A 16,412-nucleotide genomic window follows, 5' to 3' on the forward strand; every position below is an offset into this window, starting at 1 on the left:
ATACATATTATGGTATGAAGTATATTACTTTTACATATTAGGTGATTGCATAGCTTATGTATTGGAGAGAAAAAAACAAGGTGTAATTGTACATCATGACAAAGTAATTCAACTTTTGAGACTTTGGAAATCTGTGTTTTTATTTTTTACATCTGACCAACCACCTCACCTATTTCAATTTCAATGGTGCATATTATGTAAAGATTTTCTAAGTGTTGTTTTTATATTTGGAGGTAATTCAGATTTATCATCTCTTCGTCCTCTCAATTCAACACCATGCTATGTTTCAATCAAAATGCAACGTCAGTTAATTCCAAAGTTATTCTTAAAATATACTTTATTTTTTGCAATAAATCACATGTTTAATGCATATAGAAAACTTTCTTCTTTTTTCATTCATATATTTTTAGGGCTCAAAAACACATGCATACAGGGTAACATGAGTTTCCAGAGTCAAATGAGAATGAGTTGTTTTTCAGGGATTTTTTACACTGAATACCCATCATGACACAACCCTGTATTTTGTCTGGGCTGGGGACCGGCACAAGGAAGACCCAGACTTGGGTGCCCTTATGGCTACATTGTTATAACCCACATTACCGCCAGTGGCTTGTTGTTTCGTCTTGTAGTCTTCTGGATTTTTGAGTCAGTGTTAAGTTATTGACAAGATTAAGACATCATCAATATAAGCTTCTTTAGGCATTGCAATGATAAAAAAGTAATATTTTAAATGAAATAATAGCAATATGTTCGAATTACATATTTTTGACCCTTTCATTTGTAATGTAAAGTATTCCAGCTCCACCCCTGAAAAAATCTGATCTCATTGTAAATGACATATACACAGACATTGCTTCATGTAGCGGTGAAGCTAAAAATATTTGGTGGTAGCTCCTCCCACACGTGTGTGGGCCGTCAAGCTTACAAACACATTTTTTAGACAACCGTTTAGCAGCAAATTTGACATGCGAATCGCGTTTAGTGTGAAAATATCTGACTATATATCATACATTGTGCTGTAATTTGTACTTTTAAAATTTAGAATTGCATTTCACATTTAAGTTTTATACTTGTATCTACAATGTCTAAAAATAAAAACTTTCAAAAATCCATAGAATGTTTAAATTTACAAATACATTCATGTAAATGATTTGGATGGATTTAAACTCAAAATATTTTTTATGATTGAGATCTAACATTTAAATGTACTGTAAAGCTTCACAGATTAGGTTTATGTTTAACATTAAGATTTGCCATATATGTTTAACACAAACATTCAAGTTTAGATTAACAGTTTGAACTTGGACATTAAAATTGCATTAGGTTTTATACTCAAAAGCAGATTGAGATTTAATAATTAGGTCTAAAAAATCAGTCTTAAATGACTTCCATCTTTTAACTTCTAATCCAGTCATAGTAGTAGACCAACGCTCACTCTAATCCATTGACATGTATGGATTGGCTCCAAATTTTCACATTTTCACCTACACTTAAATCACACCCACTTCAGCTAAACCATGAGGTTTTGTATGGAATGTCACATAAACTGTCAGATTACCAGGAAATGTGGTTCTGGCTTTCATTCTTATCCCCTCAGGATTTATTATAATAGGCACATTTCTGAGTGATAGATGGCATTTTCTTCATCCTCTGCTCTCCCATGTGATTGCTTCCTCCTTTAATTTTGCTCTCTTTCTAACACAGAGGAGTACACATTTACTTTGTTTGGCAAACTTTTCAGCGATATTTGAAATGTCACTTGTAACCTGTTAGAGAGTCCCATGCTTGCTGGTTACACAGCCAAATTGACCATTAAGTCAATAGAGGATGTTTCAAGCGTACTGCGACAACTGCTCTGTGGGCAGGATATGGACTGTGGAGTAATGACTGGCTCCCTTTTGAGACTCGGCTCTATTTAAAACATTCTGAAACCTCACTGGAAGCCCTTGATAGACATCTCGATCACTGAAGTGTAACAAAACCAGAAACAAGACCCTGCTTCTCCCGCTGGGAGCTGTGGAGGACTGTAGATGAGCTTTTTCAGCTACAGTTGTATCCTCTCTCCCAGTTGGATTCTCCTTGCTTTTCACTTTTTCCTTCCCTTCTGGCTCCAAGAGCAGAACTTAAATTTGGTCAAAGAGTAAATCCTCCTCTGTGCAGACAGTGTAGGCTTTAATTACATATTGTTTAGTGTTTTTCAAGAGCCTTACAAGAACACGAAGAGGTGTAAAATTCTATACTGCAGGAAATTAATCCCGACAAGGATTGCAAAGTTTAGGATTTCCATTATTCTTTCTCTCATTGCTTTGCCCCGCCCTCGTAATTCCTGACCAATGAATGAGGGGCTTTTTTTTATAAGCTTTAGTTCAAAACCGAAATCTCCAGGTGAAAGACAGTCTGAATACAGACCAAGCACAAGGTAACAACAACACAGTTACGGTATAGAACTGAGACACATTTTTAGGGAGATCAGCTCGGGTCTTATCACATCCACGTTTGGAAACATTTAAATATGTATGTATATTTTTATATATGCCCCTTAGGCCCCTTGCTGCTCAAAGAAGTATTGTTATTTTCTAGGACATGCAGACATTTAAATTGACTCTTAGGTTTGCTGTTTTCTCTTTAAATCCATTTTCACTTCCTACATGTAACCAGCAGCACAACATGACAAGATGTGACATCAAAGAAGGAAAGCTTGATGGGGGAGGGCAGATATAGTCACTGAAGGACAGATAAGCAATACCATCTTAAAAGGGCAGAAACAGATTCAAGATGAAAGGAAAGTCCTGTCTTTGGTCTCGTCTGCCAACCAGGTACGGATTTAGACAAGTAGAAGTATGGGGCCTTCTGTTAGAATTTCATTTGCTCTTTAGTGTCGGTACTTCAGCGTCACCCTCAGATGAATTCATCTTTGCCTTTTTTGTTTAATTGCACAATGTCAGTTTATATTTTATGCTATATTTAGTAGTATATTTAGTAAATCTTCAACGGATATATGGACAGTGTGACCAAAAATGTGAAATATAATACTTTTCCCCCCACAGATAAATCTGTCGGTCCGTTTTTCAAACAACTTATTTTTTCTTTCTTTATTTCTGGTACATTTTGCATCAAAACCACTTGTCTTTTCAGATATTAAAGTAATCTGATCAAATACCAACATCTCAGCTGAGACATGCTTTGAAGGTGAGATGTGTACTGGACCCTCTTGTTAATGGTATATTGACAGAAAGACAGAAAAAAGAGAAAGAGAAGAGTCATTCTCTCTCTGGATGAAGAGGCTTCATGTGGATCAGACACATCTAAGGAATTGCTGGCTTAAGTGAGACTCTTTTAGGCAAACACATTTATAAAAAATTTTTTTTTTTTTTTTTCTTCTCAGAGTGAAGTTGAAAGAAGGAGTGACGTTTCTTGGAGCTCGTCCCAGCAACCCCACCCAGTGGATAGTTAGCCAGGATGTGAGGAGTGAAGGACATCGAGTGGTGACGCTCCACTGCCACAGGAAGGAGTCCACTTATGAGCGACAAAGGTCAGTTTTTAAGTGACTTCACGCTATTTCTGAAGAATTAGTCAAACTATAAATCAGATAAATAATCAGATACCATTTTTGTTGTTTTATGCACACATTCACATTTTCAAGAGTGAAAACTCACCCGACCACAGATGAAGATCAAAAAGGTGAACCAAGCTCCACTTAAGAACAGTGCCATGGGCCACTTGAACTGGATTCTGTTGTGGTTCATTTCATTTGTGTGCAAACTCCACCTGGTTTTCCATAAATAAAGGAGCAAAAGAAAACCAAAGAAAGTAAACTACATTTTATCGCCGAGCGATTTGCAAAGATAAATAATCCTTAACGCAAACCTGATTAAGTGTGAACTCCAAGAAGAGATCAGAGCTCCTCAACGGTGAAGGGAAAGGGTTGCTCCGCGCCAACGGTCCCACCCACAACTCAGAGGTGAATTTACTGCCGCTCTGCAGAAACTATGTCCTCGGAAAAAAAAAAAAACACAAGATTTTTGATTTTGGCTAAAAATGGTATAACCATAATAAAAAGATCAGTGGAAACACTTTTACAAAAGAGGATCAGAGTGGGGTTTTAAAGTTATTTTAGACAGTATTAGAGGTACTAGAGGCATTTTTGTCTTTCTTGATCAAGCTTGTTTACTGCTAAGTGGGCAGTTGTTGGAACTGATTGATTGTTTGGTCCACACCACTTTTTGGTTCCTGCAAGTATGGTATTTGAAAGCAAACCAATGAATGCATGAAAATTGCTAGTATTCCTCAATCATTTGTATTAGATGGTAGAGCGAATGTTACCTAAGTTAACATCTGCAGTAAAATGATATTATAGGTCCTAAAGTTGTGATATTTTGCCTGCCTTTAAAGTTTACAAAGTCTGTTCACCAATGTTTCACATTGGTGTTCAATGCACAACAGACCAGTAATCGACTGTGTTAAAAGACCTACTCCAATGAAAATTGTGTTTTTAACATATTATTGCAGCATTTTGCTGGTACATTTTAATATACTGTATAAAGGTGTTTTGGATTTGCTTCCTTCATATCTCTGTCATTATATCAAACCAAGAGAAAATGGACAATATTCTTTAGGAATATCTTTGAATCTTTGCTGCTGAAATTACCAAGCGTTCGGACAGAAGCTGGGAAAGTGACTTTTTAGTTTTCTGCACCAACAACTTGGAACAATCTCCAAAAGGACTTTGAGTCTGAATATTCTGGTTCCTATAGGTCAGGTTAAATTATGCTAAAAAAGTGGAAATGAGAAGCACAGTTTGTGAATGTTTCAAATACTTTTATGAGTGTCATTGTTTTTTGTTGTGAATATGTGTTTGAATGACTCCCTCTTCACCCCCAGGGCTCCTTTGAAAAAGCAATTTTTATTCTCAATAGGACTTCCCTTGTTAAATAAAGGTAAAAAAAAATAAATAATGGAGAATGAACATATAAGAAAATCAAACTTTAATTTTCATTTGTAAGCATTTCTTTATTCAAATTGCTATGAATCATGAGCCGACAAAAAAAGTTGGAAAAAACTTGTAAGTACCAATAATGCAGTGGTAGTGTTAGCTTGGAGCTGTAAGCTAACAGGAGAGAATATAAACAAACAGATAATCGGAAATGGGGGCAGACTTGCTCAATGCTAACAATCCCACCCACAGCTCTGAGGGGTATGTATCCCTTAGGACCTCATATGTCCTAAAAAATGATAAAAGTTTTTAAATTTTGGCTAAAAATGACATAATTTAATTAAAAGTCAAATGGGAACACTTTTAAAATGAATCAAATGATGATCAGAGTTGGACTTTAATGGTTACTTAAGACCGCCGCCTTCAGTTGAAGCGATAAAAAAGACTTGACTTCTGTGGACAGCAAAAAAGTTGACTTTTCTCGGTTCCTCGTTTTGATTTACATATTTATATGCTTCACACTTGTTTTGGCCATTCCCAATCTGCATTCACGTCCTTAAACTAATCTGGCAGATAGGGAAGTGATTGCCAGTACCACGAAAAGGTTGCTGCGTTAATTAAGTGTTGATTGAAAGCCTTTGTGTGTTTTAATGGTTTTTTTTCCTCCTCGGATCAGGAAGTAGTCTTAATAAATCTAACTTTCTAGTGACAGGTGTAATTTTATGGATTAGCAGCAGATTTGTGGCTGGGGAAAGCTTACTTATTGCTCTTTAGCTTTCGTTCCACTTAGCAAAGTCCAAAGCATTCCCTTAAGAAAATAAGACACTTGACATTACAACTGCAACTTTATATCCAAAGCTGAGAAGGAGCTTATTTAAGAACGACTGCAAAGCATACAGTATGTAATTTGAATTCTTTGATCTAGGAGATGTTTTTTTTAGACCTACTGCTGTTACTGGGTCATTACAAAAAATAATTCCAGTGTGACTGTGGCGGCACAGAAACTTTAGACAGTTCTGGTGCTTTCTGACAACCGTGACCATGCAGTAAAAAACATAATTTACTCAGAAAGTTACAAAGATAATTGTTTTGTGAAACTGCGTTACAATCATTCACTTCAGAACACAAACTTGTATAGCTTCCAGGTTTACAAGAAGAGCTGGACCTTCTCTTCTTTTGTTCGATATGGTTTGACAGCTTAATCATATTAATAGGTTTTTAGTTATGGTTGATGGAAAGCATAGACAGGAATGCAAAATTTGCTGCTTAATGTTTTTTTTTCAATGAGTCTACAGCAGAGGTCTCCAACCTTTTTTAGGCTACAGAGCAGTTTAAAATCTGAAAATATTTTCCCAAACCGCTCTAAAGTTGGCATGTTTTTAAGACTTAAATTTCAAATTTTATGTTGTTTTTATTCATCAAAAAAAAAAAAAAATCTGACATTTTCGAGAAAAAGTTTGTGCAGCGCTCCAGGAGTTCATCAGAAGTTCGCCAACTTGTGGTGGAACTGTTGGCACAGAAGTAAGCCTCTGCTGATATCCCATCATCCCTTTATAGCTTACAGCCCCCACAACCCCAAAGAAACATTAGCTCCGTAACAAAAATGGTGAGAAATATTCTAGCTATCCAGCCATACAGCTTTGAGCCAGATGCCAGCTCAGACAAGGAAAATTAAAACATGCATGGATCTAGTCATCTGCAAATGGATGTATCAGAGTGGGAGCGGAGCAGGGACACTCTGGCCCACCAAAAGAGAGTTTTTTCAAATGCGTCATCCCGATCTAAATAAAAAAATACTAAGAAATGCAGTTTTAATCTTAAATGTTTTTATACAGTGTATATGTCCTCCATCGTTAAAATAAATGCTGCGAAAAAGGTTGAAACTGCAGATATTTTACAGATGATGAAGATTCAATGAAACAAAGTTGTTAGTCAAAGTATACGTTTTCCGCATTTGACCCCTCCCCTGAGTGAGCGCTGGGCTGCAGACACAGTTGCGCTCAGGAATCTCCGATTCACAATTCAATCGATTAGTAGAAGTAGTTTATGATTCATTAAATGCAATTCAGGCAACATTACATCTTTTTGAATTCATAGTTTGCTATAGTGTCACTGAGATCTCAGTTCAGGTTCAGATTATCTTTCAGTTCAAAAACAATAACATTTTGTTTTTGAATAAATCTTGATTCATTGTGTATTTCTCTTCAGGAGTATTTTCTTTGCTAAAGTTTATTTTAAGGACCATGTGAAAATGGGATGTCGATTTTCAAATAGTCATTATTATTTTGTCAACATGGATGCTAACTTTAGCTGCATCTGACATTTAAAATGCAAAATAAAACAGCACAACTGTCATAAAACTGCTCTTCTTTCCAAATATAATATTAAACATGTATCAACTATGTTTGCTACTTTAATATCACTGTATAATGTTAGAGTCAGTCGCCACATGTTATGCAAAATAAGTTTGATACATGGGAACAAACACTGTTGCGATAAATCCATATTTCCAGCAAAAACTCCTGGTTTTGTGTGTAATTAGCAGATTTCTCTTACTTTAAAGTAAAAAACTCAATTTCCTCAATGGCTTTTTCTGAAGACGTTTGTTTTTTTATTAGCTTTGTTAGTCTTGATGTGAAAGGTGATGTTTGTACGTGGATGTGGCAGACAGAATCCGACAGTTTTCAAAAATAAAACTTCCTTTAGAGCTAAAAAAAAAAGAACAACAAAAAAATATTCAAAACTACTGTGTTTTTAATACTTTTTTGTTGTCTTCAGTTTAAGGACAAAAAGAATTTACTGTACACAGCACAATTACAGAGAGATAACCAACAGGATAGGTTGGATTTATAAGATTCATAGGACATTTTGTTAATCTGAAACACAAAAATATCACTTTATGAATGTTACTTATTTATTCATTTTAATTTGCTAATTTATTTTGAAAAGTAATTTAAAAACAGGAAATCTGTTTCCAGTCTTTTTTTTTCAAAGCAGTTGTTTTAGGAAAACATTTTTATTTTCTTCAAACCTATGAATCGTCTATTTTTAAAATGAATGAACTTCCTACATTTTGTGTATTTAAAACACAAAAATGTCATTTTCTTGCCTGGCTTCTTGATGAGTCTTTGCCTTGTGAGCAGTGTGATACCAGAAAACTGCAGCGGTGAGCAGAAACATTGTTCTGAGGCCTCCTTCTTCCCTCTGGAGTTCTTGTTCGTTTGAAATGCAGGAGCTGGCCCGTCTCCTCAGTCTGGTGATCGCACCTTTCCCTCACAACACGCACTCTTCACTCCATAACTCATTACTGTAGTAAAATGATTTTTTTATTGATTTGAAAAGTGGAGACGCAGACAACAGAAGTGCACATATTTAGTCTAATCTGTGCTGTTTGGGCCATGTATATCAGACTGTTCCTTAATCCCCACAGCTGTCAATGTCACTTCACAAAGAAGACCAAAGCAGTCCCATGATGGCTATACAATACACAATGCCCCACTTTCTTCTTTGGACTCTGTCCCCTCCCTGCTCCCGGTTATTTCAATGAAGCTCCTTTAGAAGGAGATTAGACATAGGTGTCTCATCTCTGGAGCTGTCAGTCAGCGTCCTTTCTTCTTTCCAAGCATTTTGGAGGATAGAAGGATGCTGAAGTGTGTGAAAGCATAGGTCAAACAAGTGTGAATGTTGTTTTTAACAGTGGGGTGTAAGGTGCTTTTCTGTTTATTCAAAGCACTCCAACACAGTTCTTACAGTTTTATTTTTCCACAGATGAAATAAATCCTTTGATATCTATACAACACTGATGTTCTTTTGTTTTGTTATTTACCCGCCGTCCAATACAGCCCTCCAAGCATCCAGAGGAACTCGAAAATACACAGAGATGTTGACGTTGGTCCTAAATCTTTCTGAGAAAAAGCTTTTTATTCGAGGAATCTTTTTTTTTTAGGTGACTGAATAATAGATCTGGGAGTTTGGCCTCTTCAACCCGACTCCAGTTGTAGAGGACAGCCAAGAATCCCACAATAGAAGAGGTTCTAACATTTTTAAAGAATTTCCCTTATTAAGTTTTCAGGATTAAGATGCAGTAACCAGAACATTCAGAGCTTTTGTTCAATTTAGATTACTGTTGAGGTAACTTGAAAGTTTCATTTTAAGAAATACAGGTTTATATTTATTTGGGTGGTTTTTTTTTGCCACAGAAAAAAAGGAATCTGGTACATCAACCTTATAAATAAGCTTGGACAGAGCCCACAGAGGTAAAAGCCATTTGTTTTATATTAAAAACAGTAAAGTCTTACAGAAGGCTCATGTCTAATTATTCCCAATCTGAGTCTAATGACAGATCACAAAGTGTAAGAATTAAGACTTTAAACATTTTATTACAAAAGTGCAATATGCTGGTTTATAAAACATAGAAACAATAATAGAAGAAGAACTGCTATTTCAAAATGACAAAATCTATGATTGGATTTGCAAACCTGCTATGTTTTTTTGCAATTTCCCTAATCCTATGCTGTTATTTTTGATTTAGTCTAATATTTTCCAAAGATTAGTAGAAACAAATTTTATTTTGTTCAAACAGACTTGGATTCATCTGTTTTGAGTGGAAAACTGTGTTGCATACTCTTGAAGAATAATCATTCAGGGGTATGGGATTTCTTTAATCCTTCTTCTGTTTACAATCTCTTCTCTGACCTTACGACTTACGCCATCACACATCTGCTTTTCACTATCTGGACTTCCCCCTAGTGCTCATTCACAAAACACATCTGTTTTCAGGACTATTTAGCTGTCCAAGCTGCCTGAACATCAATTCTCCTTCGTTTCACAGTTTTAAATCACACTAGGTCACTTAAGTCACATGATGTCACCCACATGCTGTGAAGGATTTTATTAATCTGATGCATTCATTAGTGAGTTTTTTTTTTTTGTTTTTTTGGAAACGTTTGAAATAAATTAGCTAAAAATGACTACAGATCCCAACAAAACCACCAAAAGTAGAACAAACAATATTAAAAAAAGAAGAAAAGTTGTTGCAGTTTCCAAGAGTAGATCTCAGTTGTAACTAAGTGAGAGTCCACAGGATAACTATGCAAAATTTGACTCAAAGCAAAACCTGTTTAATATTTGTATCAACTCAATACTCTATTTCTTTAAATTATTGCAGATAAAACACGTATATATTGTCTTGAAAACTGTGAGCTGGGGCTGCTGGGAGATGAAGTGCAATCAGTACTCTGGAGATGGTTCTAGCCAACGACCACAGCGGGAGAGAGAGCTCTGACACTAATAAGCACCTTTTTATTATAATACTTCAAACTTGTGTGCAACCTTAGGGTCAGGAGCACAGGTGGCTCTTCTTACATTTTATCCTGACACTAGATGGAAAAATAAAATAATGACAATTAGAAAATATTAGTTACTTAGTTGGCATTGATTTATTGTAGGTTCAATTTGTGAATTTCTAGCTGAAGTACTCCTATCTTAATAATATATATATATATATATATGTCATCTGCTTACATCACACTAAACCAAGAGACCTTGGGTCTTCTTCCAGACACATTTTAAATACTGTCCAAATTATGATAATAAAATGTAATCTTCAGTGAGTACTCTCTTACGGTGGCCCTGAAGGGTCACAACACAACATTCTAAGATCAAAACACAACACATGATGTCAAAACGGAAGTTGCACTGCTTTTATTCTGAAGTTCCCATCGGGCTAAGCAGCTGAGCACGTGTTCTTTAAATGAGAACAAGTTTATCTTATGACGCACAACATTGTTTCACCGTTTGGAGGGGAAATGCTGTTTTTGCAAATACTTCATACACTAAACTAGTGAAGAAATGTTGATTTTCAGGTTTAACAGCAGTAAGTAGGAAAAAACGATGACAGCTTAAAGTAGACTTAAATCATAACAATAAAAAAGTACTTTTGTATTCCATTGTTTAAAAATGTTCGTTTAAGTACATATTGTTCAGTGGGATGATCCAATGTGGAACTGAGAGTCTTATTTTAAAAGGAACTCATCTTGTAATGTTACATTTGCACAAATATGCTATTTTCTCTTCATATTTATGTGTTTGTTCATGCAAAAAAACTAAAGTTTGTTCATATATGTCATATTGTAACATTAATACAAAGTAGTTGTGTATTTTTCTAAAGGGTGAAATCATGTTTTGGGGCTCCTACTGGGTTGTCCTACTGGGTTTTGGCCAGTGGAAAACAGGCCTGATGGGCTCTTGGAGTGTTGAAGGTTGCAGACCCCTTGCCCCTAAACCATAAATCTAACATTTATTGTCTTGGGAAAACGTGTTTGAAACTGTTCCCTGTTTGTGTGAGCGCCATGGCTGCTGCCCAGCCCCGCCAAGTGCATGAGAGCCCAGCGATATTGATAGATCAGGTGTATTCTTTGCTGGTTCAGCTAGTCACTTTGAGCTGCTCATCCCTGCCAGCTGAGCCACACCTTTCTGCTCGTTCACAGCTGAGGCTTCAGCCGCACACGGCTCGCTGTGAAATTGATTGCTTACACTCAGCTGTCAACTGTTTGTCACCATCTGCTTCACAGCTGAACATAAGAATTTTCAAGTATTCACCAAAAAAACTGTATGAATTTTGAAGACATTCATCATCCAGCACACACTTTTTCAGCTTTTGACTGCTTATGAATTTGTTCTTTTTTCCCGCAGAGATAAAAATTTCCCTCTTGCAATGCAACCACTTTTCCTGGCGGGCAGCATCTTGCATAATGAAAGCAATAGTGTGGTGACAGGTTTTCATCACGAAGTGCTATAGTGTGAAGACAGGTCGAGCTTTTGACTGAAATAGGTGTGCTGATGGAAGCATCACAGCAAAGGAAGTGTCACTTCCTTTTAGGTAAATGAAAGAAATTTGTTGAACACACAATAATGAGCTGTTTTTTTATCCATCCGTGACAATGTCATGGAATGGTTTCATCAAAAAGCAAGTTGCAAAGGATGACAGGTGACATTGATGCACATTGCTTCACTCATCAAAAGAATTTGAATCATTTTTTATAAATCTTTTTTATTTATAAATTGAAACCGCAGCAGACGATTGAGGGACGGGTGAACACTTTTGAAAGCCGTTCATCGTCACATTCTGCAACTTTGATGCCGTTTAGGTTTGCATGGGGAGCCGGAGGTAGTCCCAGCTGTTGTCAGTGGAAAAGCTGAGCACATCATATTTGTTCAACACATCGTATAAGACACCCTCTGTTGCCTGACATGTCCGTGGTGCGTGGTCAAAATGTCCTGTACAGGTGGTGTTTCGGGCATGCGGTGGTGACTTGCAATTTTGACAGCAGGCAGAAAGTGCTTCATGAGCCTGGTGCTAGTAGAATAAGGGTTGTTCTTTATAGCCACATTAAAACCTCACTGTGCGCCATCTGTGCAAAGTGAATGAAAAAGTCAATAAAGAATCGCCAATCAAACCAGCATGCACTGTTAGAAAACAATGGAGAAAAGCTATGCAGCAGCAGGTAGAGCGTGCAATCTTCACTAAAAAGACTCCAGCTGAGATTAGAAAAAGAAATGTAGATTTTTGGCTCTAAATCTCTTGAATTGACATTTCCAAGTTAATCTGTTTTGCAGCAGTAATAAAGGAGCAAAGGCTTCGCTTGCATGGTTAGTGCTTTGATCAAAGCCAACTTAATTATCCTGTGTATCCTTAATTAGCAGCTAAAAACAGTAAATAATTGAAAATGCAATTTTCTTGTAAGGGCGCATTACCTGAGATAAAGAATCTTGTACGATGAGAGGTGCAGTCATCTCACAGATATTGAGCTAAATAGGCCGATAAATAAAGCATTCCTGTCAAACTGTTGGAGGTGGAGTTCATGGGTGACAGAGACATGACAAGGCCGTCTTTTTGGGTTGGAAGCTTTATGTTAAATCTATTTATGCACCCTCAGACAAGACAAGTTCCCCATTTTTTATTTATCTTTATGTCAACAAATCATCAGAGGGGGTTTTACAGTGAAAAGCAAAACCTGTAGGTGGGATATGGTGGATGTGAGCAGAAATGCACTTTGATTTTGGGGAGTTGACCTTGTGAATGTAAAGGTGAGTCCTTACAGAATATATAAAAAAATAAAACAGCTTGCTCAGCATGCTAAAATAGAGTCCTCTTCTAGTTTGCTCATTACAGTTCCACTCCAATTATCTTTTGATTTGTTGTAAAAGCATCTCCAGTGGTTTTTTTTGTTCGTTTTTTTTTTTTATTATAATTATGATATATATATATTTTTTTTTTCCAAAATGACAGCGGTCCCCAACTCACAAGCTGGGCCGAAGAAAGAAAAAAAGACATAAGCTAATTTAGATTATTTCCGTTTGGGTTATTTTCTGATCCTGAAGGAAGTTTTATTTTGGAAAATTGACAGATTCTGTTCACAACAACCGTCTTAGTCATGGCTAGCTACATGGCTAGCTGGATTGCTAAGCTAGTAGCCCAAAGCTAAAAACCAAACAAAAAGCAAACAGTAAAAAATATTTGGAAAGTTTCTTTGGGGAGAAAAGAGCCAGTTAGGAAACAAAAGAAGATCTTTCAACTTCAGAGAAGATTAAAGCTGCTTTTTGCAGACAAAACCAGGAGTCTTCCTCGGCATAATTATTGAGATAATTGTTCTTGTGCAGCAAAAGCTGCTCTGTCTAAAACGCAGCGAAGGACTCGATTGTTTCACACATACAGGGAATTAAGTCGGAGACACTTTTAGATTATATGTAAAAAAATACCAGTTTGCGACGGTTGCATCATTTCAATTTGCTTGATTAAACCCTCACAACTTAAAAGTCAGACGTAGCTGAAGCTAGCAGCCGGTTGTTAGCCTCCACTTTGATGCTAAAGGAAAATCTTTATCACAAAGTTCAAACCAGCCACAAGCATTTTATGGAAAATGAAGATTCAATCAAATCATTTATGGAAACTTGTAAAAGGGACAACTGAGAATTTTTCTACAGCAAAGCTGAACTAGGTCAGATTTGTTACAAAAGTAACAAATCGATTTGTTACTTCTGTTTCGCAAATGTTTCTTTGCGTTGAAAACAAATACTCAATAAACGAGGATTTATGTTTAGACAAAATATGATCAATCTTTTTTGCCCTGAAGGATAATCACAGTCTGGATTGAGATTTAAATGTCATTCTATGGGGAAATTGCATGTGATGTTTCCAACTTCGACAAATCAACAACATTGTTTTACCGAATCTGGAAAAAAAAAAAAAAAAATCTGTAGATATTTTTTTATTTTTTTTAATGAAATTTCTTGCAGCAGTATTTTATTTTGAAAATAGATTTTCAGGAACCTGAATCTTAAAAATACTCACTCCGGCCCCGTTTGGACCGGCCATGAAAATATTGTCTGATTTAAACCGGTCTGTAGCCTAAAAAAGGTTGGGGAGCACTGCTCCAGAACACAGTTTCTCTAGAATGATCTTGGTTTTGAGGGAGATTATGGTACAGTGTAAGCCTGCCTCCATTTCCCATCATCCATCTGTTTACACACTCTTCGGCGAGCCAACCCCCCTTACAACCCCAACATAACATCACGGATGCAACTAAAATGGCGAGTAATCCATACAGTTTTGAGGCAGGTGTCAGCTCGGACGAAAAAAACAAAGACGTGCATGGATCTACGGAGCAGAACAGAGAGCTTTTTATCTTAATTTTCTTATGTCCTCCTCATCAGAAATCATGGTACAAGGACATGTTAAACACACCAAAAAGACAATTTTCATCAGAGTGGGTCTCTAACATAGTGTGGATAAAGATGAATCTCCCTAAATCCACAACACACCCAAACCGTGGACAACTGGCCATCCTCTCATCTCTCCGTTAAGAAGCCATTAAAACTGAGGATTGGGAACAATCTATTAAAACCTCTTTCACATAACTGCACTCGGACCTATTAGGACTTGTTTAACAATGTCTGGCGCAAGTCATCCAAGAGTTCAAACTGATATATTTAAATCAAACGGATAATTAGCCGTAAAGATCTATGGCAGTGCCACTGAGGCGGGCCTTTAAATGCTTGGGTTCCCAAAAGAAAAAGTAATCATGCAGTTGTAACCTATGGATTTCACAGGGAGCTCACAATTCTCACAAAACCTTTAAGAAGAAAATTATTTATAGTTTCCTGGCATTTCCTGCAAGACGGAAATGAAACAAAGGATTCGAGATGAATTTAAAGTCCTTTCAGCCTCTTCAGAAAGATTAATCACACACAGACGTGTCATTCTTTGGCTGATATCTTGAGGTCTAGAGAAAATTTGCTTTTCCATGTACTCGTATGTGTGCGATGAAAAATGTCTCATTACATCACAAATGACATGGCTGCATTGAGGATAAAAGTAAAAGTACAATCTGTGATTTTTAGCCTCTTGATTTTCCCACAAATCAAGTTTTGTTCAGCAGTCCTGAAAATGAGCCACATGCTGTGGGCTTTAAAGCTTGCATAATGTTGCATAAATCATGGCTCAAATGAAACGGGCCAATTACATTAGAGGCAAACAGGAATGGTAAGTTGACAGTCTTATTGCTAACGCTCTTAATAATGAATCAGCCAAATTCCCAGTTGGCTCCATTTACAGTAAAAACCTTCTCTGTGGAGCCTCATTGGCTGTGTTTACCAACACACAACAGTTTAAGCTTCCCTTTCTTCTGCTCATCTTTTATTAAAAGAAATTTCATTAGATCAATACTCATTTGCAACATCCTAGATGTGTCACTTCCTCATATTGATGCTAATGTTTTAAGCAAGTCTGAAAGAAACGAGGGAGCGTTATTAGGTTTGGTAACTTAAGGCTGGTGGGAAAGGAGCAGTCCGATTTGTTACAACAGAATGAATGTTATTCTGTTTTCTTCAAAAGCAGAGTTGTGGCATCTTGTCTGTCTTCTCAGGACAGTGACATGGTTGCAGTCCTTAACCCCAATTAAATCTGACTGTTCCGGCAGCTTCAGTGTTCGATTGCAGGACAACAACAACAGAAAGAGAAAAAACAGGCTTTAACGAAACCAACTGCAGTGGTTTTCCCTTTTTTACACTCAAACAACATCAAAGTCAGATAATCTAATCATTGTGAATCAGTAGGGATCTAATGAAACAAACTCACTGCATGAATTTAGCTGGTTTCCTATAGTAAAGTAAGACAGAGAAGGTGTGCTTGATAGCAGACATGTCAGCGAAACTGATTAAAATCCAACTCCAATCATCTTCTGATCTATTGTAAAGCGTCCTCGGTGGTCTTTAGATAATGTTTGTCGGTTTTAGCTAAAATAAAAAAAATAAAAAATGTTATCTTGGATGTAGAAATCAGTACAGAAAACATAAAAAAAAATCATAGTAGTTCATTGGAAATTTGCCTCTGTTGTGGGTGGAAAAATGGTAAGCCTGCCCCCATTTCCCATCAATCTGTCCCATCCATCAACCACCCAGCGGGCCGCCCCGCCAGATC

The 16,412-nt window shown here is 36.7% G+C and overlaps 1 protein-coding gene across 1 annotated transcript in view; it reads left to right on the forward strand.

The window, feature by feature from the left end:
• The window catches only part of si:dkeyp-14d3.1 (transmembrane protein 132C), a 154,227-nt gene that overhangs the window by 69,904 nt on the left and 67,911 nt on the right, over positions 1-16,412 (forward strand). Inside the window, exon 3 of the mRNA XM_024276326.2 lies at positions 3,386-3,532. Within this exon, the coding sequence (XP_024132094.1) occupies positions 3,386-3,532 (147 nt within the window). The remainder of the gene's footprint in view (positions 1-3,385; positions 3,533-16,412) is intronic.

The sequence above is a fragment of the Oryzias melastigma genome, linkage group LG9 (assembly GCF_002922805.2).
Source record: "Oryzias melastigma strain HK-1 linkage group LG9, ASM292280v2, whole genome shotgun sequence".
Taxonomy (NCBI): domain Eukaryota; kingdom Metazoa; phylum Chordata; class Actinopteri; order Beloniformes; family Adrianichthyidae; genus Oryzias; species Oryzias melastigma.